General features: G+C 39.2%; 1 protein-coding gene across 8 annotated transcripts in view; it reads left to right on the top strand.

Moving 5' to 3' along the window:
- Rps6ka3 (ribosomal protein S6 kinase A3) overlaps nucleotides 1-17,894 on the top strand; it is a 102,522-nt gene extending 84,628 nt beyond the window's left edge. For all 8 annotated transcript variants that reach the window (XM_037199054.1, XM_028873223.2, XM_028873229.2 and 5 more), the window contains 7 exons: nucleotides 1,562-1,651; nucleotides 3,037-3,195; nucleotides 5,185-5,346; nucleotides 6,850-6,926; nucleotides 8,274-8,391; nucleotides 15,942-16,082; nucleotides 16,640-17,894. In XM_037199054.1, coding sequence (XP_037054949.1) covers nucleotides 1,562-1,651; nucleotides 3,037-3,195; nucleotides 5,185-5,346; nucleotides 6,850-6,926; nucleotides 8,274-8,391; nucleotides 15,942-16,082; nucleotides 16,640-16,762 — 870 coding nt within the window. In that variant the 3' untranslated portion in view covers nucleotides 16,763-17,894. The remainder of the gene's footprint in view (nucleotides 1-1,561; nucleotides 1,652-3,036; nucleotides 3,196-5,184; nucleotides 5,347-6,849; nucleotides 6,927-8,273; nucleotides 8,392-15,941; nucleotides 16,083-16,639) is intronic.
- Nucleotides 17,895-25,606: the final 7,712 nt, after the last annotated feature.

The raw sequence follows: 25,606 nt of genomic DNA, 5'->3' as shown, positions 1-25,606 counted from the left end.
AGTTTCAGATTACTAACATACAAGGAGAAAAGGGGAATGGTATACTTGATAGGCAGTTTAGGAATGTGTCTTGCATGCATAAACACATCAAACATGTCCTAAGGTCCCATTTTATAAAGATTGCTGCCACTGTGAGGCCAGCCTGAGCTAGCTACATGGTAACTTTGAGACCGATATGGGCTACAAAATGAGAATCTACCTTAAAAAAAAATTAAAAACTAAAACTGATAAAAATAAAATTGAACATAAAGACCACAAAATTTGTTTCAGACTACTCTTTGAATGACTCAAAAGCCAGAATTGAGCCAAGTGTGGTAGCACATGCCTGTCATTGCAGCATTTGGGAATGGAGGCAGGAGAAATCAGGGGGATTTCATCCTCAGCTAAATAGTGAGTTTGAGGCCAGTGTGGAGTCCGTGAGACCCTTTCTCATAAAACAAAGCACAAATTGTCTTTACAAAATATAGTACTTAGAGCTGGAGGGATGGCTTAGGGGTTAAGAGCACATACTGTTCTTGCTGGTTTGTTTCCCATCACCCACATGGTGGCTCACAGTAGTATGTAACTCCAGTTCCAGGGGATCCAACACCCACTTCTGATCTCTGAGGACTCCTACACACGTGTGGTACACACACATAAAATAAAATCATTTAAAAGAGAAAGCATTTACTGCTCTTCCAGCAGACCCAGGTTTGAATCCTAGAACCCACATGGGAGTACACAATCATCTGTAACTCCAGTTCTGGAGATTCTAACACCATATATGTGTATAGCACTTGAACATACTAAAACATGCAGAAAAAAATTTAAGCAACTAACATAAAAGAGTTAAAAGTCTGTGTTAATATTTTAAAGAGCTTTATTATAGTCAAATATAGTCAAGTAATATTCATGGGGTGGTTTTATACAGAGCTTTCTACTTAGTTTCAGAAATAAGGTTGTTTACTTAATTTTTGTAAGTAGCTTACAGCTAATGTAATAGTCTATTAAAATAATTAAAAGAAGTAAATCAGCTGGGTGGTGGTAGCACATGCCTTTAATCCCAGCACCCTAGAGGCAGAGGCAGGTGGATCTCTTGAGTTCAAGGCCAGCCTGGTCTACAGTGGTAGGTAGTTCCAGAACAGCCAAGGCTACACAGAGAAACCCTGTCTTGAAAAAAAAAAAAGGAAATTTCATTCAATAAGCAGATGCTAATGGTGGTATTGCAGACATATCTATCTCTTAGTTATCTGTATTGATAGGGAATTAGAAGTTGATTCTCAAATTTTTGAGAAATTCAAGGGTGAAAAAAAAAAACGATGTGGTAACTTTTCTTGCAGCTTTTGAGTTTTTAGTGAGTCCCAACTTTACTACCAAGTTTCCTTGGCATGACCTAGTAGGAATGTGTGGCATGGTTAGCCTTATCTAGCCATCTATATGGAGACTAGCTTTCTAATGAAACAATCTTGCTAAGTAGATAACTACAACTGCCTAGTATATAGTGAGGATACCTAAGGTATGTAACTAGAAACATTTAAGGTTCATGTTCATAAAATTTTATGACGAATATCTCGCCTTTTAGATTATTGATAAAAGCAAGAGAGATCCAACAGAAGAGATTGAAATTCTTCTTCGTTATGGACAGCATCCAAACATCATTACTCTAAAGGATGTAAGTAGATTCTTTAGCAAAGATAACTTGAAGCAATTGTCAAACTCATATTTGGGATATTTTTCAAATATTACATGGTACACAAAGACTACTTCAGAATAGTCAGCTTAGAAAGTAACATTGAATGGATGAAAGTGGAAATTATCGTAAGAAAAGTATCCCAGACTTTGAATGACAGAAACTGCATAGTTCTTCTTATATAAAGATCCTAGATTTTGTGTGTGTGTGTGTGTGTGTGTGTGTGTGTGTGTGTGTGTGTGTGTGTACACAAGTGGGGGTATAGGTTATGAAACAGGAAAGGTGACCATGAAAGGTGATAAAGATACCTTAAGGGAAGTTTGGGAAGGGGGCATGAAATCATAAGAAGGGACTTGTAGTAGTAAGAAGGAGGGGACCAGCAGGACAGGGACAGGAGTTAGAAGGGAATATATTGGAGGAAGAGGATTGATTTTTAAGAAATTAATAATAAAACATTTAAAATCTATAATTTGGGGCTGGGGATTTAGCTCAGTGGTAGAACGCTTGCCTAGCAAGCACAAGGCCCTGGGTTCGGTCCTCAGCTCCAGAAAAAAAAAAAAAGACAAAAAGCAAAAAAAACTCTATAATTCATTTTCTACTTTTGTTTAAAAACCTATTTTATCATTATTGCTTATATTATGTGAATTTGAACTTACTAATATTCAAGATTGATTAGTCTTTCTGAAGGCTCCCTAAACTGTGCTTCCACCTGCCTTCCTCTGGAGCAGTTTTCATACTTTTTTACACCCCCTGTGTTCTGGCCATGCTTTATTTGGGATGTAGACTTTTTAAAGCATGCGTGCCTCATTTTCTCCCAAGTGCTTTTGAATGTGTGAATCCTTAAGTAGGAATATCATTTCCCTTCTTTACCTGGTTGACTACCACAACTAAGACTTTGCTATAGGCTGCTTCCTCCCAGGAAGCCATTTCTGACCATTATCACCCCAGGACAAGTGAGGTATTCTTTACCTGGGATGTCCTGATACCTCTGTCTTCTGTGGCTTTTGTTATAACTGAGTATTGATGAAATATCCACTTCCCAAGTAAGTAGTCAGCTTTCTCTTGCTGTTGGTGCTCACATAGACTCAAAGGCTATCTCTTTAGATACTGTCAAGACTCTTGTTTTCTCACAATAATTTGTCTTAGATAAAGAGTGTTGGCTAAGTCACATTAAATGTGAAGCTGTTCACTGTAAATGATTCATTTGCACAATCTCCAAAAATCCTGTATTGGTTTTTCACAAGTAAATTTTTCTTGAATATGCAATTTTATTTCTTTTAATATATTCACTTATCTTTAGTATGTTTGAGTAGTGATTTAGAGACATAAAGCTTCAAATAATTTTTATGCTATTTTAAATTTTACAGGTATATGATGATGGAAAATATGTGTATGTAGTAACAGAACTTATGAAAGGAGGCGAATTGCTGGATAAAATTCTTAGACAGAAGTTTTTCTCAGAGCGAGAGGCCAGTGCTGTCCTGTTTACTATAACCAAAACTGTTGAGTATCTTCATGCACAAGGGGTAAGTCTTTTGAACATAATTTATGCATACACATACTTGTATGCACATCCTTTTTTCTTAATACTCAAGCTAAAATTAAAAATATAAAAGTAGCAGAAAACTGTAATGCGCTTCATTATTCTACCACTTTTCCTTTACACAAACCTTTTTAATTAAGCCTGAAGTACTTTGAAATCTTAGCATGCTTATATTGAGTTGTTATGCTTTCTAAGAAAAAGTTGATAAGATCTTTGGATCTGTAAAACATTAGCACTCTGTATCCTTGAAAACCAGGTCCACTTAAAATTATAAGCAGAAAAAAAGAATGGTGGTTTCTATCCATATACACGAGTAAAGCCAATTTGTCACCTAGTGAAAGATCTCATTGTTTTCTCCTGCATACAGATTTTACTAAATGATTTTTTAAGAAAGAAAGAAAAAAAACTAATTATTTTTAAAAGAATGAAGTCTGTGGAAGAAAGGGGAAAGGAAAAAATAAAGAGAAGGAAGATAGAGGAGGAAAAAATATCACAGGGAGAAAGTTTTCTTATTAATAAAAATGCATTTACGGTATAGGTCAAAGGTTTTTTAAGTATTTGTGTGTGTGTTCTTGGTGTGTGTGCGCGCGCGCATGCGTATGGATCATGGAGGACAACGTTGCTGTCATCCTCAGGAACACCATCTATCTCTTTTGGATCAGGGTGTCTCTCACTGGCCTGAAGTTCACCAATTAGGCTCAACTGACAGCCGATAAGCTCCATCCTGTCTGCCTTCCTAGCCGTGGGATTGCAAACACTTACTACCGTGCCTGGCACATTTATATAGTTTCTGGGGATTGAGCTCGGGTCCTTGAGCTTTCAAGGCAAGCACTTTACCAACTAAGCCAATCTCTAGCTCGTGTGTGTGTGTGTGTGTGTGTGTGTGTGTGTGTGTGTGTGTGTGTGAAAAATAACTTCTTAAGGAGTTCATTTCGGTGCAGTGGTCTCATCTTGGTTGGTTGTTCATTTGGTGGTTATGTTTGTTTGTTTGTTTTGCCTTTAAAAGCTAAGAAGTGGAATGTGTTAGATCTACAGCTCTCTGGTCGTGTGGTAGTCAAGATTTGCCTAGTACTGTACCTTGAAATTAGTAGAAGACAATATTTGCTGAACAACTGATAGCTTTATGGTTATCTAAGTCTTCTGTGTTCTTTTCCCTGTGTCTTACCAGTTAATTTGGAAAATACAATTAATGTCCTGGATGTTAGGAACTATAACTAAGGTGATTAAAATATAGACTTGGACTTGGTGATTGAAAAAGGAATCAAATCTAAACTTTTTAAAAAGAGAATGATTTTGTTTATGTGACATCTTGATTTGTACATCAAATAAATGAATTTAGGGGGTTTTGATTTGAGTTTTTTAAATTAGTTGGTTTTTACTCTTAAATAGCATGCCTGTGTGTGTATTTATTGTTTTCCTATCTTGATATATACCATTCCCTCACTTTAGAATAGCTTTATCTCACAGTTTTCATGGCTTGTTTTAAGTGTCTACTTTAGGTCTTAGGTCACAATTTATTTCCTCTCAAAACTGTCTCATACTTTAAAATGCCTTATGTGAACCTGTCTGTTATATTCCTTTCCACTATGTAGCAAGTGCCTAGCATGAAACAGCCAGGATCTTATGGGACTTACTTACACAGTATCTGCAGCTCTTTATATAATACACTGGCATGTGGTAGAGACTGGATAACTATTATGAAGTGAATGAATTACCTGGAGATAGATATAGTTGCTATTTGCATTTCTCCTTTACCCAGTTACACAATTGGACAAGAGGGAAAAGTTAACTAACATTGTTTCTTCCTCCTCCTTATGCCCAGGTTAGTCAGTGTTAGAACAATACACTTACATTAACAGCATTATGCACTCATCAGCTTGTTAGGTGCATTGTTTGGCAGTACGAGAATAAAGAAATTTCAGTGGGGAAATGTATTGTGTTAACATAAATCTCTAATTTTTATTTCAACTAGGTGGTTCACAGAGACTTGAAGCCTAGCAACATTCTTTATGTGGATGAATCTGGTAATCCAGAATCTATTCGAATTTGTGATTTTGGCTTTGCAAAACAGCTGAGAGCGGAAAATGGTCTTCTCATGACTCCTTGTTATACTGCAAATTTTGTTGCACCAGAGGTAATTGTGAGAGTGTGCTTGCTGTATTTAGGTATATTTAAGAACTCATTTATATCTGTAATATAGATAGTTAATTATTGTTTAATTGAAGGATCACTGAACTGATCATTGGAATAAAATGCCAGCCCTTTATTTCCGTTTAATGCTTCATTGACTTCAGGTTGCCTACAGGAGAAAAATCTGAATTCTTCTGTTTCTCTAGTATCCTCTTCCTGAAGTTCTAGCTACTTTTTACTCCTTTGCCTATCATTAGCACTATTCTGTCCTCTTGTTTTGTTCTGAGGCAGGGTCTCAATTCTGTACCAGCCTGGCCTTGAACTTGCAGTGATCCACCTCAGCCTCCCAAGTTCTCAGATTGCAGATGTGAGCCACCACACACAGCTTTGTCTTTTGCTTCTATTTTTGACTGCCTCTTTTCTTTGCCTACAGCCATCTTACTTGAAGGTCCAATACAAACTAGCTAACTCTCTCCCTATATCAAGAATTATTGGAGCTCAAATTATACCTCAGTGATAGAGTGCTTTCCTAACCTACAGGAAACCCTGGATTTGATCCCCAGCTCCACAGGTGGAATTCTATGAGTTCTAGGCCAGCCTGGTCTACATAGTGAGGTTATGTCTCAAGAAGAAATATGTAAAAGAAATTACCTTTGATATGTCCTGTATCCCTCTCTGTACCCACAGCAGTACATAATAAATACTCAAATACCAGTGTTAAATTCATAAATGTATATATGAATTTAACATAATATACATAAATGTATATAAGCAGAATGTTCTAATTTGATTACTGCATGGTCTTACTTGGTTTTTGTTGTTTCCTTTTAAAAAATATTTTTATTCATTTTTGCATACCAACCACAGTTCCCTCTCCCACCCCTCCTCCCGGTCATCCCCCGCTCTCTCCCGCCTCTCATTCCTCCTGTACCCACCCCCACATCCACTCCTCAGAAAGGGTAAAGCCTCCCATGGGGGGTCAACAAAGCCTGGTACATTCAATTGAGGCAGGACCAAGCCCCTCCCCACTACATCAAAGCTGAGCAAGGTATCTTTCCATAGAGAATGGGCTCCAAAAAGCCAGCTCATACACCAGGAATAGATCCTGGTCCCACTGCCAGGGGCCCCTCAAACAGACCAAGCTACACAACTGTCTCCCACATGCAGAGGGCCTAGTTTAGTCCCGTGTAGGCTCCACAGCTGTCAGTCCAGAGTCTGTGAGCGCCCACGAGCTTGGTGTGTTGATTTGGAAAATACAATTCCATTCAATATCTAAATATATCTAAAAAAACACTAGTGTGGAGAAGCTGGAAAGATGACTTCAGTTAAGAGCATTTGCTGCTCTTGCAAAGGATCAGCAGCTAACAATTATTTGTAACTCCAGTTCCATAGGATCAGACCCCTCTCCTGGCCTTTGTGGTGCACATACAGACAAGCTGGCCTATGCACAAATATATAAATTTTTAAATATATTAGTGTGTTAATAATCATCTTTTACTTTTTCTAGGTTTTGAAACGACAAGGTTATGATGCTGCCTGTGATATATGGAGTCTTGGTGTCCTCCTTTATACAATGCTTACTGGGTAAGTGTGTACCATAAGCATTTATTCATCAATATTTTATCTAAATTATGTAGGCTTTTTAAATCCCTATATTGTAATATCTTTCCATGTTTCTCATACTAATATATATAGTAGTATAATTATTATCATATTTATAGCTGTATCCTTTTTTGTTCATTTGTTTTTTGAGGCGGAGTTTTTCTGTGTAACTTTGGAGCCTGTCCTGGAACTCACTCTGTAGAGCAGGCTGACCTTGACCTCACAGAGATCTGCCTGCCTCTGCCCCCCAAGTGCTGGGATTAAAGGCGTGTACACACACATATACACACACACACACACACACACACACACACACACACACACACACACACACCTGGCAACTGTATTCTTTTTTTAATTAGCTTTCCTTTTTTTTGTTTTGTTTTTGGTTTGGGGGCGGTTTGAGAATGGGTCCCACTGTGTTGTCCTGGCTAGCCTGGGACTCGTTATGTATATTAGGCTGGCGTCAGACTCAGAGATGTGCTTGCTTCTGCCTCTCTAGTGCTGGGATTAAAGGGGTACCACAACACCTGGCTTTAGCTGTGTTTTTAATGTCTTATGGTGTTAAATTACTTTTTCATACTTTTATTCTGATTATGTAATAAACATGCTGTTTTAATATATTATCTTAGACTGTGTCATAACTAAAATACATATAATATATATTAAGTCTATCTTACTTAGAGTTTCTATTGCTGTGAAGAGACACCATGACCACAGCATCTTTTTTTTTCCCCCGGAGCTCAGGACCGAACCCAGGGCCTTGCACTTGGTAGGCAAGCATTCTACCACTGAGCTAAATCCCCAGCCCTGCAACTTTTATAATGGAAAGCATTTAATTGGGGCTGGCTTACAGTTCAGAAGTTCAGTCCATTATTGTCGTGGTGGGAAACATGGTAGCATGCAGGCAGACATGGTGCTGGAGAAGGAGTTGAGAGTTCTACATCTTGATCCATAGGCAACAGAAAAAGAACGAAATCACACTAGGCCCGGTTTGAGCTTCTGAGACCTCAAAACCCACCCCCAGTGACTCACCTCCTCCAATAAGGCCACACCTACTCCAACAATGCCACACCTCCCAATAGTGCCAATCCCTATGAGCCTGTGAAGCCATTTTCATTCAAACTACCACAAAGTGTAATTAATATAACCTATTATTTGGCCTATGGAGCTTCATTTTACTATCTTTTATTTACTTTGATAGACTCCAATAAAGTATTACATTAACTAAACTACTCAGAATACTTTTAGAAACTATAAATAAATGTAAACATTATTAACTATAAGAGAAATTTTATGCATTGACATTTTGACTTTATTATAATCTAGTTACACTCCATTTGCAAATGGTCCTGATGATACTCCAGAGGAAATATTGGCACGGATAGGTAGCGGAAAATTCTCACTCAGTGGTGGTTACTGGAATTCCGTTTCAGATACAGCAAAGGTATGTGTGACTTTTATTGCGGGATATTTAATCACACTGTGAAACTCCAAGACTATGTAAATAAAATTAACCTTGGCTCAGGGGGCAGAGCCAGAGACTAGACAGAAATTAGCCATAGAGAAGACAGGGGAGCCAGGAAGACAGAGAGACGCACAGGAAGGAGGAGGGAGGGACTTAGAGATTCCTGGTCTTTTGGATTTGGGACGAATGGAGTGATGCTTCTCTTGCTGGATCTCTGGCCAAAAAGGAAGGTCAGCTGGTTGCTTTTCTGTTTCTCTGATCTAGCAGGTTTTTACTGCAACGTCTGACTCCCAAGTTTGTATTGGTAAATAGAATGATAAAGACTTACTTAAATTCTACATTTGGCAGCTGAGGCTGAGCCAATGCCAGCAGACCTGAAATCCTCCCCCCAACATGGGGGAGAGGCCCCCAAGGGAGCAGCAGGGGGGCCACAGAGCCCAGACAATAGTTAAAATATCAGTAGATTCAGGTATGAGCCCTTAAGCTAACAAAAAAAAATCAGACTTCTAATTACATGGCTATTTCACTTTGTTTTGTTATTGGGACTAGGAATTGAGCCCAGGACATCATATATGCTAAGTACACATTCTACCGCTGAACTGTTATACCCTCAGCCATATTATAGGCTTTTTGACAGGGGAATAAGGTGTTTGATATGTGTGCATGTTTTTCAGTGAGCAGATAGATATGTGCAAAAGGATGTGAAGTACAAAGGCAAATTTTGGGTGGCCATGTTTGATTGCTTGCTTACTTGCTTGCTTTGAGATGGGTTCTCTTAGGGATCTAGGGCTCACCAGTTAGGCTACCTGAGCCTCAGAGATCTGCCTGCCTCTGCCTCCCCAACTCTGAGATTACAATGTGTGCAGCAATGCTCAACTTTTTCTTTGGGTACTGGGGAATCAAACTCAGGTCCTAATGCTTGTACAGTGTTCTAGTTTATTTTCTATTGCTGTGATAAACAGTATGACCAAACCAACTTGGAGAGGCAAGAGTATTTGACTTAACATTTTCTGACCACAGTCCATCACTGAGGGAAGCCATGGAAGGAAGTTGAGTCAAAAACTGAGGCAGGGGGCTGGGTGGTGGTGGCACATGCCTTTAATCCCAGCACTCAGGAAACAGCCACGTGGATCTCTGCAAATTTGAGGCCAGCCAGGTCTACAAAGCAAGATCCAGGACAAGCACCAAAAACTACACAGAGAAACCCTGTCTCAGGGAAAAAAAAAACTGAGGCAGAATTCATGGAGGAATGCTACTTACTGGCTTGTTCAACCTGCTTTCTTATATTTTTTGTTTTTGGGGGGAGGAGTTGTTTTTTGTTTTTTCTTTTGAGATAGGGTTTCTGTGTGTAGCTTTGGGCCTTTCCTGGAACTTGCTTTGTAGCCCAGGCTGGCCTCGAACTCACCGAGATCACCTGCCTCTGCCTCCCGAGTGCTGGGTGGGATTAAAGGCGTGCACCACCACCGCCCAACCTGCTTTCTTATATAATCCAGGACTACCTGTCCAGGGATGGCACTACCTACAATACGCTGGGCCCTCCCACACCAATCATTAATCAAGAAGTGTGGGGGCTGGAGAGATGGATCACTGTTGAGAGCACTTTGTTGCTCTTGTAAAATACCTGGGTTCAGCTCCCAGCATCCACATGATGGCTCACAACCATCTATGATTCCAGTTACAAGAGACACAGTGCATTCTCTGACCTCTAGAGGCCCAAGGTATTCATGTGGTATACATACATACATACATGCAGGCAAAACACTCATACACATAAAATAAGTAAATCTAAAAAAAATATTGTTCCATAGACAGGCCCACAGGCCAATCTAATGGAGGCAAATCCTTAGTTAAGGTTCCCTCTTACAGCCAGGTGGTGGTGGTGCATGCCTTTAATCTTAACCAGTATTTAGGAGGCAGGGGCAAGCCAATCTCTGTTTGAGGCCAGCCCCATCTACAGAGCAAGTTCCAGGACAGCCAGGACTGTTACACAGACAAACTCTGTCTGAAAAAACCAAAAAACAAAAGAAAAGAAAAAATTCCCTCTTCCCAGGTGACTCTAGTTTGTATCAAGCACTGTACTGACTGAACTATTTCCCTAGCTTCTATTATAAGCTTTTGAAAAAAAAAAATATTTGTCATGATCCATGATGAGAAGAAACACTAACAGAAGTTTTTGTTTATAAAGTAGCATGTTGAAGTGATATTACCAAACATCTTAAACTCCAAAAAGGACTGTTTATCATGTTTCTTTCCTAAAGGACATTGGTTTGGCCTTATTGTCTCTCTACATTATAATCTTTGTTTTTACAAGCATGATGAATAATAATAATGGAAATCTTTAAAACTTGTCCATCTACTGTGTGCCTTACACTGCATTTGACCTCATAAGAACCTTGTAAAATAGATGGTAATAGCCCCATTTCACAGAACAAAGGCAAGGACTAGAGTTTTAGTACAAACTTGCATCTAGTTGCACACCAGGTCCATGTGAGCACTTGCAACTCTCACTGCAGAGTACTTGTTCCCTAAAAGAACTGTACTGTGTCCTCATTTTGATTTGTTAAGAACAGGGTCTCATCGCTATCACAATTCATAATAGCCTGCTTTAGAGCCTGGTTGCTGGAAGCCATTCAGAAAGCCTTGCCTCTAGAGATGCCATTCTTAGACTAACACTGCTTTCACTTCAATCAGAGAAAGTTCTTTTTCTTTAAAGGAGTAAACTTTTCCAGGTCACATGAGAGAAATACAGAAGAGACTGATGTTGCTGGAGGGCTTCTCTCCAGGTTCCACCAATCCCCGCAGTCCCACAATCCACGTATAAAATAATCACTCAGACGCTTATATTATTTATAAACTGTATGGCCATGGCAGGCTTCTTGCTAACTGTTCTTTTATCTTAAATTAACCCATTTCTATAAATCTATACCTTGCCACGTGGCTGGTGGCTTACCGGCGTCTTTACATGCTGCTTGTCCTGGCGGTGGCTGCAGTGTCTCTCCCCCCTTCTTCCTGTTTCCCCAATTCTCCTCTCTCCTTGTCCCGCCTATACTTCCTGTCTGGTCACTGGCCATCAGTGTTTTATTTATATAGAGCGATATCCACAGAAGACTGAAGAAACATTGAAAAAAATGCTCACTGACTTTCCTTCGAAGTGGAAGCTCGAGTTGAGGTGATTGTAAATAGAGTACATCCAAAAAGTTCATAGGTTCTTTTAGATATAGAGCAGGAAGTTCAATTAGCCAGTTGAATTGATGTTTAGATATGTGGCTTTTTAACTGTGTTTAAAATTAACATGTGAGACTAAGTGTGTAGCTCAGCAGTGGAGCATGTGCTCAGAAGCCATGGGGCCCTGGGTGAGCCCCAGCACCAAAAATAAAAAACAATCTTAGCCTGTCTTTTTCTAACAGTAAAATTTGTCAAAGCTGATACTTTATTTTTCTGGGTACCTGTTTCCTTCCTAATTCTCCTTATTGAGCACCTAGATATGCTTAATAAATGGAAAGTCTGAAGAGAAAAGGCATGACAAAGATAGAATTCTTGATCTCAGAGAACTCACAGTCTGGCAAAGAGACAGCACAAAATGTTCAGTACAAGATTGACTGTATTAGTGCAGTTTTGTGCTAAAGAAGATTACAGATGATACTGGACAAGAAAGCAGTGGGAGAGCTTTCCAGGCAGCTGAGGAGGCTATAAAAAGTTGTATTCTATCTCATGCTGAGGGAGCTCAGTGCGTGCCAGTTAGGTGGTGATGGGAGCATGAGAACAGCAAGTGCCTCCAGACTGGTCATTTGATATGACTCCTACAGCATGCACAAGCAAAGCTGCTTGATGAACTGAATTGTAAATAGCTGTGTGCCTCATACTTGGGATTATTGGCTTACTCTGGGTGGAGAGTTTAAAAAAAGAAAACTACCAAGCTAGCTAAGTGTGGTAGTGCACATACTTTTAATCCCGGCACTTGAGAGGCAAGCATATCTCTGAGTTTGAGGCCAGCCTTGTCTACAGAGAGAATTCCAGAACAGCCAGGGCGACACAGAGAAACCATCTCAGAAGAACAAAAAGAAAACTACTAAGTTGTGTGTAGTGATCAGATTTTCCATTTTGCACTTCATGGCACAGTCATTTTCATCCATGGAGTCTGCCACAAACTGTCAAGATCACATGAAGAAATGTTACCCATAACCAGAGTACCAGAGCCTACACATCACGTGCTTTTTCTAGTCAGTTAAAACTAGTTAAAGTTATCTCTAGTCCTTTGCATTCATTTGCACTCCAGAATGCTTTTTTTAGTGAAAGATGAGGATAGAGACACAAATATAGAACAAAAAATTATCTGTAACTCAGCCTGTCTTATAAATTCCATGCAATTACAGTAACTTTTGCTCCTGTATATAGTTAAGACTCCTGATTGTAAACATCATGTAATACTATCATGACCTACAAAATGGAAAAGAGGATTATGTCAGTATAGATGTATCCGTTCAAGAACAAGTTGCCTGTGTTGAACATTGTCAGTCGTTTGGGTTACATAATGGCTATGGGAAGAGAACAGGACCACAGCTGCTGTTTACTCGCAAAGGGCTCTGTTAACTGGCTTGCATTGTTTTGCTCACTGCTCACTGACCCAAGATTAGAGGTATTACTTGTAAGGTTTTATACATTTCAAATCATGAAAGGTGAAGACCAAAATTATAGCAGTTGCAATGGAATCTGAGACAAATGAAAGGAAAATTTAGAAGGCAGAGCAGACTTCATAGTTTATTGAACATAAATAAGTAAGAAGCAGCTATCAAGCATGCAGTCCACAATGCTACCTCAGGCAAATGTAAGAGAGTGTCTTTCACCAAGTGTTTGGATATGTAAGAAGCTTTGAGATTGGCAGTAGTTGAAGATTTCGGCATAATGAATTTAAAATGCTTATATAATTATAAGATGTTTGGCCATTAGGCAGCTGGCCATATGGCTGTAGGTCTTAGAAGTCTATGGTGGAGTTTGAAGGAGTTAACCATCTATAGTAGCTAAAGTAATGATTAAGAATGAAATTATTAGAGCATATTGATAGAAGAACCAAGGAAGGGATTCAAAGAAATGCTACCATTTGAAGAGAAAGCTAGGCCTGGGGCAGGGGAGTATATAGCTCAGTGGTTGAGCTCTTGCCTAATACGTGTAAGGCCTTCCCCAGAACTGCGAGGGAGGAAGGGAGTGCAGGCAAAGTGAGTAGCCATTGAAGGGTTAGCGGTAAAAGAAAGATAAGTTTGAAATGACTTGGCCCAGTCAAACACAGAGATGCTATTAAAATTACAATTGAGTTTTGTTTTGTCTCTGGAAGTTTTACAACATTTACTTTTAGCACTTTGGCTCATTTTCAGAATTTGATAGGAAAGGTCATTTTTTAGTTTGATTTTTTTAACCTATCTTTTATTTATACTTTTTTTTGTATAGAGTGTCACAAAGTGTTGCCCAGGCTATCCCAAAACCCCTGGCTTTAATGAATCCTCTTTCAACCTCCCAAGAGGCTAGGACTACAGGCATGTGCCACTGTTCCTGGCCCACTCTTTATTTCCAATTCTGTTCAGTATCTTAGTCCTGTTCTTAGCTGTTAATAATAACCAAGAGAGACTGCAAGTGTCTAAAGCAGAAGAGTAGCTAGAATAGCAACTGCCTAGTTCCCAATAGCTAGTCAGCCACCAGGTTCTAGCAAGAAATTTTTTTTCTACCTAGGAGTGATGGTGCATTCCTAAAATCTTAGCACTTGAGAAGCTAAGGCAGTAAGATTATGTATTCAAGGTGTGGTTACTTAGTGAGTTTGAAGCCTGCCTGGGCTATGTGAGACATCTTTAAACAAACAAACAAAAAAAACCTAAATCTCCAGGCTTTTGCCCCTCCAAACTATTTTCCCCCAGACTTAAGGAGTATCATCTATCTAAATTTTTCAAACTTGACTACCTTATCATCTTGCTTTTGTGCTTTATTGTTCTAGAATAAGTCCATATTTGTTAATATAGCTGGCAAAGACCTTCCTCATCTGTCTATTCTCAATCTCTTCTACTTTACTGGCTGCCATGTTCTTCTTGACAGCAAATTTCTACCGTAGCCACATTGTATTCTTGTCAGTTCCTCAGTTGTGACATTGTATTAGTTACTTCCTATTGCTGTGATAAAGCCCCATTACCATGACCATGACCAAGGCAATTTCAAAAGTGTTTAATTAGGCTTCCAGTTTCAGAGGGTTAGAGTCCATGATGGAGCAAAGGCATGATGGCAGGAACAGCAGCTCACATCTCAATCCACAAGCAGTGATACACTTCCTCCAACAAGAACACACCTCCTAATCCTTAGCAAGCAGTTTCACCAACTGGGGTCCAAGTATTGAAACATAGGAGCCTATGGGGGCCATTCTCATTCAAACCACCAAAGACATGTTCTCTTGTACCCTAGGGATTTCCTCCAGATCTACTCCTTTTTGTCTACCTGAGATGTTCTGCTTTCTCCATACCTTTTGTCTGTTTGTTTGTGATTTTTTTTGAGACATGGTTTCTCTGTGTAGCTTTGGAGCCTGTCCTGGAACTTACTCTGTAGACCAGGCTGGCCTCCAACTCAAAGAGATCCACCTGCCTCTACCTCCCAAGTGCTGGGATTAAAGGTGTGCGCCACCACTCCCCGCCTCCATACCTTTTCATGTCCAGCTCTTGCCTATCCTTGAGGTCTTACTAGCTTTTTAATCAGTGGTTCTCAACCTGTGGGTCATGACCCCTTTGGAGTTGCATATCAGATATTTGCATTATGATTCATAACAGCAAAATTATGAAATTTTAAAGTAACAATGAAAATAATTCATTGAAGTAGCAATGAAAATAATTTTACAGTTTGAGGTTACCACAACATGAAGAACTATATTAAAGAGTCAGAACATTAGGAAGGTTGAGAACTACTGCTCTTAAGAGTCACTTTTTACCAGCACTCAGAAGACTGAGACAGGAGGATTGCCACAAGTTTGAGACTAGACTGAGCTACGTACAGAGTACCAGGCTAATTGGGGGGTACATGGAAACACTCTATCTCAAAGAAAAGTAACGGTCAAAAGTGACATTTTTGAAGACATCTCCCAGTTCAGGTCAGGTATCTATGTTCTTCTAGCTGCTCTTGGTACTTGTTAATTCCATCAGAGACTTTACCTTGCTTTATAACTGATTCTTTGTCTCTTCTTCACTGAACTAAAGCTTTGTAAGGCCAGAACTCTGAATATTCTAACCCTCTAGAATTAGAACAAAGCTAAGAAAAGCTAGAGTAAACCGATCCTTTGCACCATAACAAAACTGTGGTACTCGGGGAAGAGAGAGGAGAGATTGGCGTGTTTTTCTCACAAACTTATCCTAAAATTTGCTTTGTGACAAAAGGACTGCAACCAGGAAATCGAGCATCATCATAACAAAAGCTGAACAAGAATGCTGACAATGTCAAGCATCATAGAAATAAGAGCGAAACAAAGAATTAACCTTGTCTTATTCTTCTCCTTCACCTGATGATAGGACCTGGTATCAAAGATGCTTCATGTAGATCCTCATCAGAGACTGACTGCTGCTCTTGTGCTCAGACATCCTTGGATTGTCCATTGGGACCAATTGCCACAATACCAACTAAACAGACAGGATGCACCACATCTCGTAAAGGTGAACAGCCCTATATCCAGTCATTGCTTTCTGTCTGGCCTCCAGGATAGACAAAGCCAGCTGCGCCTCCAGGAAACCTGTCTCCATGCCCCAAGCAACTTTCCCTTTCATCTCGTTTACAAGTTCTTTGAGGGCTGGTGACACAAGGCATATCAGAATGTCAGTAATTAAGTTAGCTTAAGGGAAACTTTTGCATTTTTGTCATTCTGTGTACATAAGTGTTCACTATCAGTAGAGATAGAATCTATGCATCTTTCTAAATGAAAGATCATGGTTTACAGCCTCTCATATTACAGGATTATAAAGACAAATGATCCTAAGAAAAATGAGGACTGCTGTATTTGAGCCCCTCCCTGTCCTTTCTCAAACAAAATTTCCACCTCTCACATTGGCCTCAGTTTTAGTTATAGTCTGAAAAATTGACCACAGGTTATTCTCATTACGAGGCTGATAAAGATGTATATCATTTACATTATGAAAATCCCGAGGGAGAGGGACATTTATTTCATATTTGTATACATGTCATTTTTGTTGTAATCTTTCTTTGCTTTTCTCAGGGTGCCATGGCAGCTACATACTCTGCTTTAAATCGCAATCAGTCACCAGTTTTGGAACCAGTAGGCCGTTCTACTCTTGCTCAGCGGAGGGGTATTAAAAAAATCACCTCAACAGCCCTGTGAAGTGACCTCAGTGAGATACTTGGTACCATGATGTAAGCTGATAGCACAAGTTCTGGCGACAGGTAGCACATACCTGAGAGACACTTGCAAGCACACACTGTCCCAGCTGGTACCCATAATGCTGCTGCTCCTGCTGTTCCTGCTTTCATCTCTTCTCGCTTTAATTGATTCTTAGCAAGTTAGATTTTCCTGGAGCTTCGAAATGAAAATGGAAACGGAAACATGATGAAGATATAATCACTGAATCAACACGAAAAATAATGAACACATGAATACCACCTAAAATACACTGAATAAAAGTACTCTACACCATATAGCATTATTTTTATAGGAAATATTTCATGTCCCCTAAATATTCTTTTGTTAGTTATAGGGATGGACAGTTTATGTTAAGCACTTAGCTTAAACAATCCGTTTATATTAGCACTGTATCCCTTGTGCCATCCAACATTTTGTATGTTTTTGTAAACAGTTCATATACAGTACATTTCTGTACTGATTTCTTTAATGTATACATGCCTTGTTTAACTTGGAGTCTATTAATCAATTGACTATTAAATCTGGATAAATAGTTCACCTGGACTAACAGTATTGTTGGGGAACCTTAAAGATGGCCAGACTGATTGAACAGCTGTTGAATGTAATTCTTTCAAATTGTACATATCTTCCTCCATCTGTTTCACTGGTTTGTTCATTTGTTTCTTCAAGTCAGGTGCTCTGTCAGACTAACCTAAAGAGCTGTTAATGGTAGAGAAAGTTGTTGTGTGTGTGGCATGAAATCAAGAATACACCTATGAAGTTAATCCATATACTTTGTGATTTCTTAGGGTTTCCTTTCCTTAATTAAGGAAGTAATCCTTGAACTTTTAACCTTACATAGTGCTCATACTTAGTATTTGGCGTATCATTTGAAATCTTGCCAACGTACATCAAAGGCCTTTAAAAGAATCATATTAAAGAAATTGGAAAAGGAAAATTTAGCAATTGGTAATTAAAGCCTTACATGAATATTTCATGTTTAAATAGGTGTTCTATATTAAACACTAATTTGAATGTAATAAAGGCCACAGGCCTCCATATGAAATTGGATTTAAACTTTATTATTCTAGAGAATAAACTATTCTTGGGCAAACAGTATCTGTTCTAACCTGAAGTCATAGCTGAGGCAGGCTCAATGACTGCTCAGCACTGACTGTTTTCTGAATCCCTGCTGATGCTTTATAGCCATTTCCTAATGGCCCCTGGCTCTGCTTCAAGTTCTTCAGGATCTACATCTAACTTGCTGGCTCCAGTTTTATTTGGCAAAAGAAACTTCTATACTCATCATTACCCATATCTTTGTCCCACTACCCAGTATACATTAATATGTGGTGTAAAAGACATGAGCAATGAAAAAAGTGATTTAACTTACCTCATCAGAAATGTGCCCCAGTAGATGTGAGTCACTTACTGAGCCGTGTACATCAGAAATCTTCTCACTTAGAGTACTAGCCCAAGGGTGTGTTTTTTGCAGTTCATAAAAGACACTTGTCATTCCTTATCTTCTCTGCTACTAAAGAGAAAGAGAAAATCTCCAACACCACCTTTGCCCAAACAACATGAAATGATGATTGCATAGAAATCATGTAGGTTTACCTTCTAAATGAAAAGTACACATTAGGAGGATGCCCGAAGTTCTACATATCAGCTACTGAAGTTCTTGAGTATATGGATGCTGACTATTCAAAGTTGCTTTCCATTGCCTGGCAAGAAAGCCTTTGCCCCCTCTTCATTCAGTGTGTCAGATTCTTCCATTTATCCTATCTCTCATTTAGTTTTTCCTCATAGCACCATGCTGCCTTTTTTCATATTATCACCAAAAGGAGCTAAAGTCAAAATTATGTATTTTTAGGGCAGTTCTATACTATATTATGATGCCAAATTTATTTCCTTTAAGAATTGCCTTCCTTAATGCCGGGCGGTGGTGGCGCACGCCTTTAATCCCAGCACTCGGGAGGCAGAGGCAGGCAGATCTCTGTGAGTTCGAGGCCAGCCTGGTCTCCAAAGCGAGTTCCAGGAAAGGCGCAAAGCTACACAGAGAAACCCTGCCTCGAAAAACCAAAAAAAAAAAAAAAAAAAAAAAAAAAAAGAATTGCCTTCCTTATCTAGTCAAACTGCTAGTTTTATTGGAGAAATGAAGGTTATAGATTCGCAAAACTGAAGGCTTCCTACTAACAAAACAGGTTAGGAGCATAAATTACTTCATCTGTGGCTCTAGTGTTCACATTGTCTTAGGGCAAACATGGCCGACAATGTAGTGCTTGTGCTGGGTTAGCCTTTCCATTTATTTCATAAAGTCTATTTCCTATAGGCCACCGTACTTATAGGATTAAGGCTCCTGAAGTCTTCTGCCTTTCACCCATTGCTGACAGTTTTGGGGGCTTATCCCAGAGTTGTCAGCCCTGCTTTTATGTTTCACTGAAAAAAGGAACTAAACTGACAGGACTCTTTTTACAGACATCTCTTGGTTTATGATGCAAAATAACATCCCAAACAATAGAAATGTGTTTAACATAGCCAAGCATATACTGGAAACTATGAATTAAAATATGTTTTGCATCTTCCCTTTCAAGTGATGATATTAAATTAAGGTAAGTTTTTTGTTATTTTTTGTTTTGTTTTGCTTTTTATGAAACATTTCAGCTCCTGTTTAAAAAGGTATCTTCTAAGTGCATCAATGCCTTGAATTTAACAGATGTAATGTAAATCTGTTTTTAACAAGCAACTCAAAAACTCTAAAAATAATTTTGGCAAGACCCAAAGTCAAGATGCTGTGAAGCTGGCATACAGAAGAGTAAGTTCTGAGTGTCTAGAGAGAGGATGTAGGGTATGTGTGGTAGTTTCCACATTTCACATGCGTTGCTCTCCAAAGAACAGGTTGGGAGGATCAACCATTTTCCATCTGTTCTTTAGACATGGCTTCTGTTGGGATCAGAAGACATCAAGAGAAGTGGGGGTGTCCTTAAAGCTGTGCCCATACCCTCAGTCCAAGAAGGATTAGAACAGAGATTAGGTGCAGAGGCTTCAAGAGAAGGCATGCATTTGATAGGAAAAGGACTATAGTAGACTCATCCTGGGATGATAGTTAGCCAAAGGCTTTCTAGACTTCAGGACCTTGGAATAGCTGTTCTTATTCACTGTGGAGGCCAGTAATTCACGTATCTCAACATGACTTCGATAGTCTCCAGTCTCTGGCTTTTATGAATTACCTATAATATTTCAGGTTTTTCTGTATTTTATAAGTTCTTAGTGTGGTGATGAGAATTTGAGACTTGTGAAAGTACTCAGCTCTGGAACATAAAGGATCAAAAAAGGTCTATTTTCTGTGACTCACAAAAACAATGGATTCCATGGCTGATCTTGGTGCTTAAACCAGGAGGGTCCAGTCTAACTCTGTATCTGTCCCTCTGCAAGATCCAGCTCCATGTGACTAAACTGGATGTATACTTTGAGCCTTATTTAATTCACAGAGAAGTTGACTTAATTCAGTGTTTTTATTTCAATTAATGAAAATAGTCCTCTTTTCAACCCCAGGTTGCTTACATTTTGCTGATCTCCCCCAAGTGACCATTGGTGGAGACCAATTAATGAAGGAATGAATTCAGTTTCTTGAGACTGTGGTATTCTACAGAGCCACACTTAACCACTTTTTCCACTGAAGAATCTACACAGTGATAATGCCCAAATATGGATGGCCAAGAAGAATTTGTGTCTACAGTGTGCTTTGTGTGTTTTTGACACTGCTATATTCTGTGTTGCCAAGTGACTTGTAACTGGTTCCAAAGTGACAGTTCTCAAAAAATTCTAGTCATTAAGTCAACTTAATTTTCTTGAACCTGGTGTCATTATAGGTCTCAGATTGGCCACTTTTGTGTCAGTCTTTTACCTGTTCTTAATGGGCATAGCAAGAGTTGGGATGAGAGCCTACTTTCCTACCTCTAAGGCACTTTCCTCATTGTTTTGCCGTATACCTTGAACTGCATGATAAACTGTTGAAATATCGTGACTTTTCCCAGAGCAACTAGCAAGGCCTATGATGTTTGGACTAGATATTAGTGGAAAGGAAAACTTAGAGATTTAAGTCCAGATATATGAACCTCAAGAAAATGTCTTCTAGCACATACCATTTAAGTACAGTATATGGAAATGTATTTGAGAAGAGAGTCACTATAATAGTTCTCTCTAAGTAGATTAGTTCAATGTCCAATGAAAGTGAACATCTTTATTCCTATATTACTATCGTACTGGATGAACTGTATACTGAGTTTTTCAAACAAGTATTTAAAGTAGAACTTTTAAGTACAAAGCAAGGGCATGAGGATAAAGACTTGGGTTGTGTTTCTGTAAGTGTAGTTTACCATATAAAGCTTTGTTTTTTAATTTAAAAAAGGTTTCAAAGTATTGCCATTCATTAGCGTACTTAATGATTATGAGTGATGAGTGTATAACTCAAAATCATATACATGTATTAGTTTATCTTAACTTTTTCCCTAAATAAAAAGGGAAAGTATACACCTAAAAGATGTAATTATTTTGCATTTTTGGCCATGGGTGGGAATGGGGTGGGTATCTACTTAAGCAGTTTTTAAAAAAGAAAAAAAAATCACAAATATTTTTCTACTGTTATATATGATCTTACTTTGTACTAGTTTATCTCTAGTAAGGCATGCCAGAAGCTCAAGCAAGGTACCATATCAAGGGTTCTAATGTGTTGTACCGTTTATTGGTGGGTAAATCGCATAGATGCTTGGCACTGCTGCCATAGTTAGGAACTGCTTGTAAGGATCAGATTTCACTGAGTATTTTAAGTTGTTTTACTTAAGAGTTCAATCTGGGAAGTTTGCAAATCATACTATTAATGTGTAATCTAAGCTCTTTCCAATGTATCCATGAATAATCCTGGAACAATATTGCTTGTATTCCTGTCAAAGAACAGGTTTTGTAATCTTTAAAAGAAATGGAAATTTATATAATAAAGTTTCAAGTAAACCATGTATGTTCTTTTTATCAGATTATTTTAGTTATATAATTAGACCTTTATAATATAAATATTTCTGTCCAAATTATACTTATGAAATTATATTGGTAGAATTTAAAACAGGACTATTTCTAATTTAATAAGTGCAAAATAATTTTTCTATGCATCATCTTAGACTCATGTGAGCCAAACATCTTCCCAACTATCAGGCCGGGCACAAATGAAATAATCTTCATGGAGAAGTCCAAAACCGCCCTTCTCCTTTGTTACCTTAGTTCTCCTTTGGATTTCCTTTGCTATCCAGAGTGAACCTTGTAACCTCAGAGGTGATCACTCAAACTTCTTTTTCGGAGGCATCCTGAATTTTCTTACATCCTTGCTTTTGTTCTGTACCCACTGAGCAAAACTCCAGTATTTGCGGTTTGGTTAATTCTGTCTATACATTTCTGGATCTTGTATGAAACCATTCAATTATGCAAATGGCACTGCAAGTTTCTGTTTTCTAATTGCACTTAAATCCTTATAGTATTTGTCCATCGTTTTTCCTTATTGAAATCCATTCTCCTGTTGTTTTTAAATAAAAATGTTTGTTGGGGAGAGTTAGAGGTGTTTTGGTTTAGTTTGGATTTGGATCTTAGAAACAGGATTTCACTCGGTGACTTTGGGTGGTCTGCAACTGAGTATGTAGACTATTATGTCCCCAAACTTGCAGCAGTTATCCTGCCTCTGCTTCTGAAGTGCTGCGATTATAGGAATGTACCGCTACACTCAGCTGCCATTTCTTTTCAAAATGTTTTTATTGAGATACAATTCATGTACCATAAAACTTACACATTTAAAATTTACAATCCAGTGTTTTCAGCATATTTACAGAGTTGCATGGCCATGACAGCTTAGTTTTAGAATATGTCATATACAACGCTGGCTTTGGAGATGTGTAAAAGTTAAAACCTTCCTTTTTAAAAAAAAGAAAAGGGGAAGTGCTGTGGGATGGTCTATATGTCAAATTGCTCTGATTGGTCAATAAATAAAACACTGGTTGGCCAGTGGCCAGGCAGGAAGTAGGTGGGACAAGCAAAGAGGAGAATTCTGGGAAGCAGAAGGCTGAGGCAGGGAGTCACTGCCAGCTGCCGCCATGACAAGCACTATGTGAAGACTCCGGTAAGCCACCAACCACGTGGCAAGGTATAGATTTATGGAAATGGATTAATTTAAGCTATAAGAACAGTTAGCAAGAAGCCTGCCACGGCCATACAGTTTGTATGCAATATAAGTCTCTGTGTTTACTTGGTTGGGTCTGAGTGGCTGTGGGACTGGAGGGTGACAAAGATTTGTCCTGACTGGACAAAGCAGGAAAACTCTAGCAACAATGTCATCATGCCCAAAAAAGCTATCCTACTTGAACCCACCACAGCTGTCTTGCTTGGACAATCACAGATGTCCACATGATTCTATTTCTTCCTTTGTCTCATACAGCCATTCTTTTTGTTTGTTTGTTTGTGTTTGTGTTTTGTTTTTTGAGACAGGGTTTCTCCATGTAACAGCCCTTGCTGTCCTGGAACTCGCTTTGTCAACCAGCTTGGCCTTGAACTCGCTGAGATCCACCTTCCTCTGCTTCCCAAGTGCTGGGATTAAATCTGTGCACCACCACTGCCTGGCTCATACAGCCATTCTTAACATACAAGCCAAAATGATGTATTTAAAACCTACCAAGGGTTCAAAATGATCTGGTCTCCTTACATCTCTGATCTTGGTCTTCTCCCTCCCAAACTGCTCCCTGGCTTGCTTTGTCATACCATCTGTTCTAGTTTGTTATCTGTTGGGATATGTGCCATGACCAAAAGCAACATGGGGAGGGAAGTGTTTATTTAGCATAAATGTCCTGATCATAGTCATCATAGTGGGAAGCCAGGGCAGTAGCTGAAACCGAGACCACGGGAGAATGCTGCTTACTGACTTGCTCTCTATAGCTTGTTCAGCCTGCTTTCTTCCAAGTCCAAAACCACCTGCCCAGGTGGCATAACCCACAGTGAGCTGACTCGTCCCACATCAATTGTTAGTCAAAATGCCCCACAAACATGCCCACAGGGCAGTCTGATGAAGGTAATTCCTCAGTTAAGACTCTCCTTTCCCAGGTAGCTCTAGTTTGTGCCAAGTTGACAAAAACTAAGCAGCACACTGGCCTTGGTCCTTCTTGAACATTGCAAGCGTAGGTGCTGCAATGAGGCTCTTGCCTCTCCTGTTTTCTCTGCCTATATATTTCAGGCCAGATGTCCACATGATTCACCTCTTCCTCAGTGATTCTGATGAACAGATATAGGAACCTTGCTAAAGGAATAAAAAAAAACACTGTTTTTCTCCTATGGGGTTTTACATCAAGTACTTGACTTTTAAACATGTAGCTATGTACTTGGGATCTGATTACCCGTGTACTAGGCATAATTGCTAAACTCCTAACATATTGCCTTAATTTCCCTGATGAGAAAACTGAGGCTTACAAAGATGATGTAACTATCTAAGATCACAGAGTAAGTTTTGTAGAATCACATTTAAACTCAAGTCTCTATAAACTCCAGAGCCCAATCTTAGAATCACTTGGACTTTCAGCCAGGCTTTGTAGTTCACTACTGCAATTTTAGCACCATAGAGATGGAGGAAGACTGGGCTACACAACCTTGTCTCAAAAAAAGTGTAAGTTGCAAAAAACTACAAATGAAAAGAGAAAAATCAGAACTTTCACTCACCTGTCATTTTTCATTTTTTGAGACCGAGTCTCACTGTATATGTTGGTATATGTAGATCAGGATGGCACACGCCTTTAATCCCAACACTCAGGAGACAGAGCTGGCAGATCTAGGAGTTCAAGGCCATATTATATACATATAATTTAATCCCTTTGTTCTGGGATTAAAGGTGTGCACTGGCATGCCCAGCTTCCCCTGTTTTGTTTGTTTTAGAAAGGGTTTCTCCGTGTAACAGCTATGGCTGTTCTGGAACTCACTCCGTAGACCGGGCTGATCTCACATTCACAGAGATCCACCTGCCTCTGCCTCCTGAGTGCTGGGATCAAGAGCATGCACCACCACTACCTAGCACCCCTGTCACTTTTAATTACACTCTGAGAAATACATCTGTTGATGAGTTTCTCAGCCTCAGTTCTATTCTTGTTTTCTCATTGGATAATCCTTCACTGAGGGCAGGAGCTGTAGAATGTTTAACATTTCTAGTCTCTATTCAGATATCAACATCACTGATTCCTTCCTCCACTTGTGATAACCAGAACTGTCGGCAGAGACTGCCAAATGTCCACAGTAGAGAAGTACTGTTAGATGATTATACCTTTATTTCTCTGTCATTTAGTCTCCCTCCCTATAGAGACAATGTTAAAACCTGATGTTTCCAGAAAGATTATTTAAAATAAGCCTACTTTGGCCGGGCAGTGGCAGTACACGTCTTTAATCCCAGCACTCAGGAGGCAGAGCCAGGCAGATCTCTGTGAGTTCGAGGCCAGCCTGATCTACAGAGCGAGATCCAGAACAGGCACCAAAACTGCAAAGAAACCCTGCCTCGAAAAAAAAAAAAGACAAAAAATAAGCCTACTTTTAAATTTCTACATATTATTACTGGAATGGGGGGGTATGTATGGTGGTCAGAGGACAATTTTGTGGCATTGGTTCTCTCCACACTCACATGGGTTTCAAGAACTGAACTCAGGTTGCCAAGCTTTCCTGGTAAGTGCTTTTACCTACTGAGTCATCTTGCCAGCCTAAATAAGCCTGTTTTGAAGTGAAGCTATTTGCTCTGAGTAGCCATGCAGTTATTCCTTG

Source organism: Peromyscus leucopus, chromosome X (genome assembly GCF_004664715.2).
Source record: "Peromyscus leucopus breed LL Stock chromosome X, UCI_PerLeu_2.1, whole genome shotgun sequence".
Lineage (NCBI taxonomy): Eukaryota > Metazoa > Chordata > Mammalia > Rodentia > Cricetidae > Peromyscus > Peromyscus leucopus.
The sequence above is the reverse complement of the archived record's forward strand: the minus strand, read 5'-3'. Positions and strand labels throughout refer to the sequence as shown.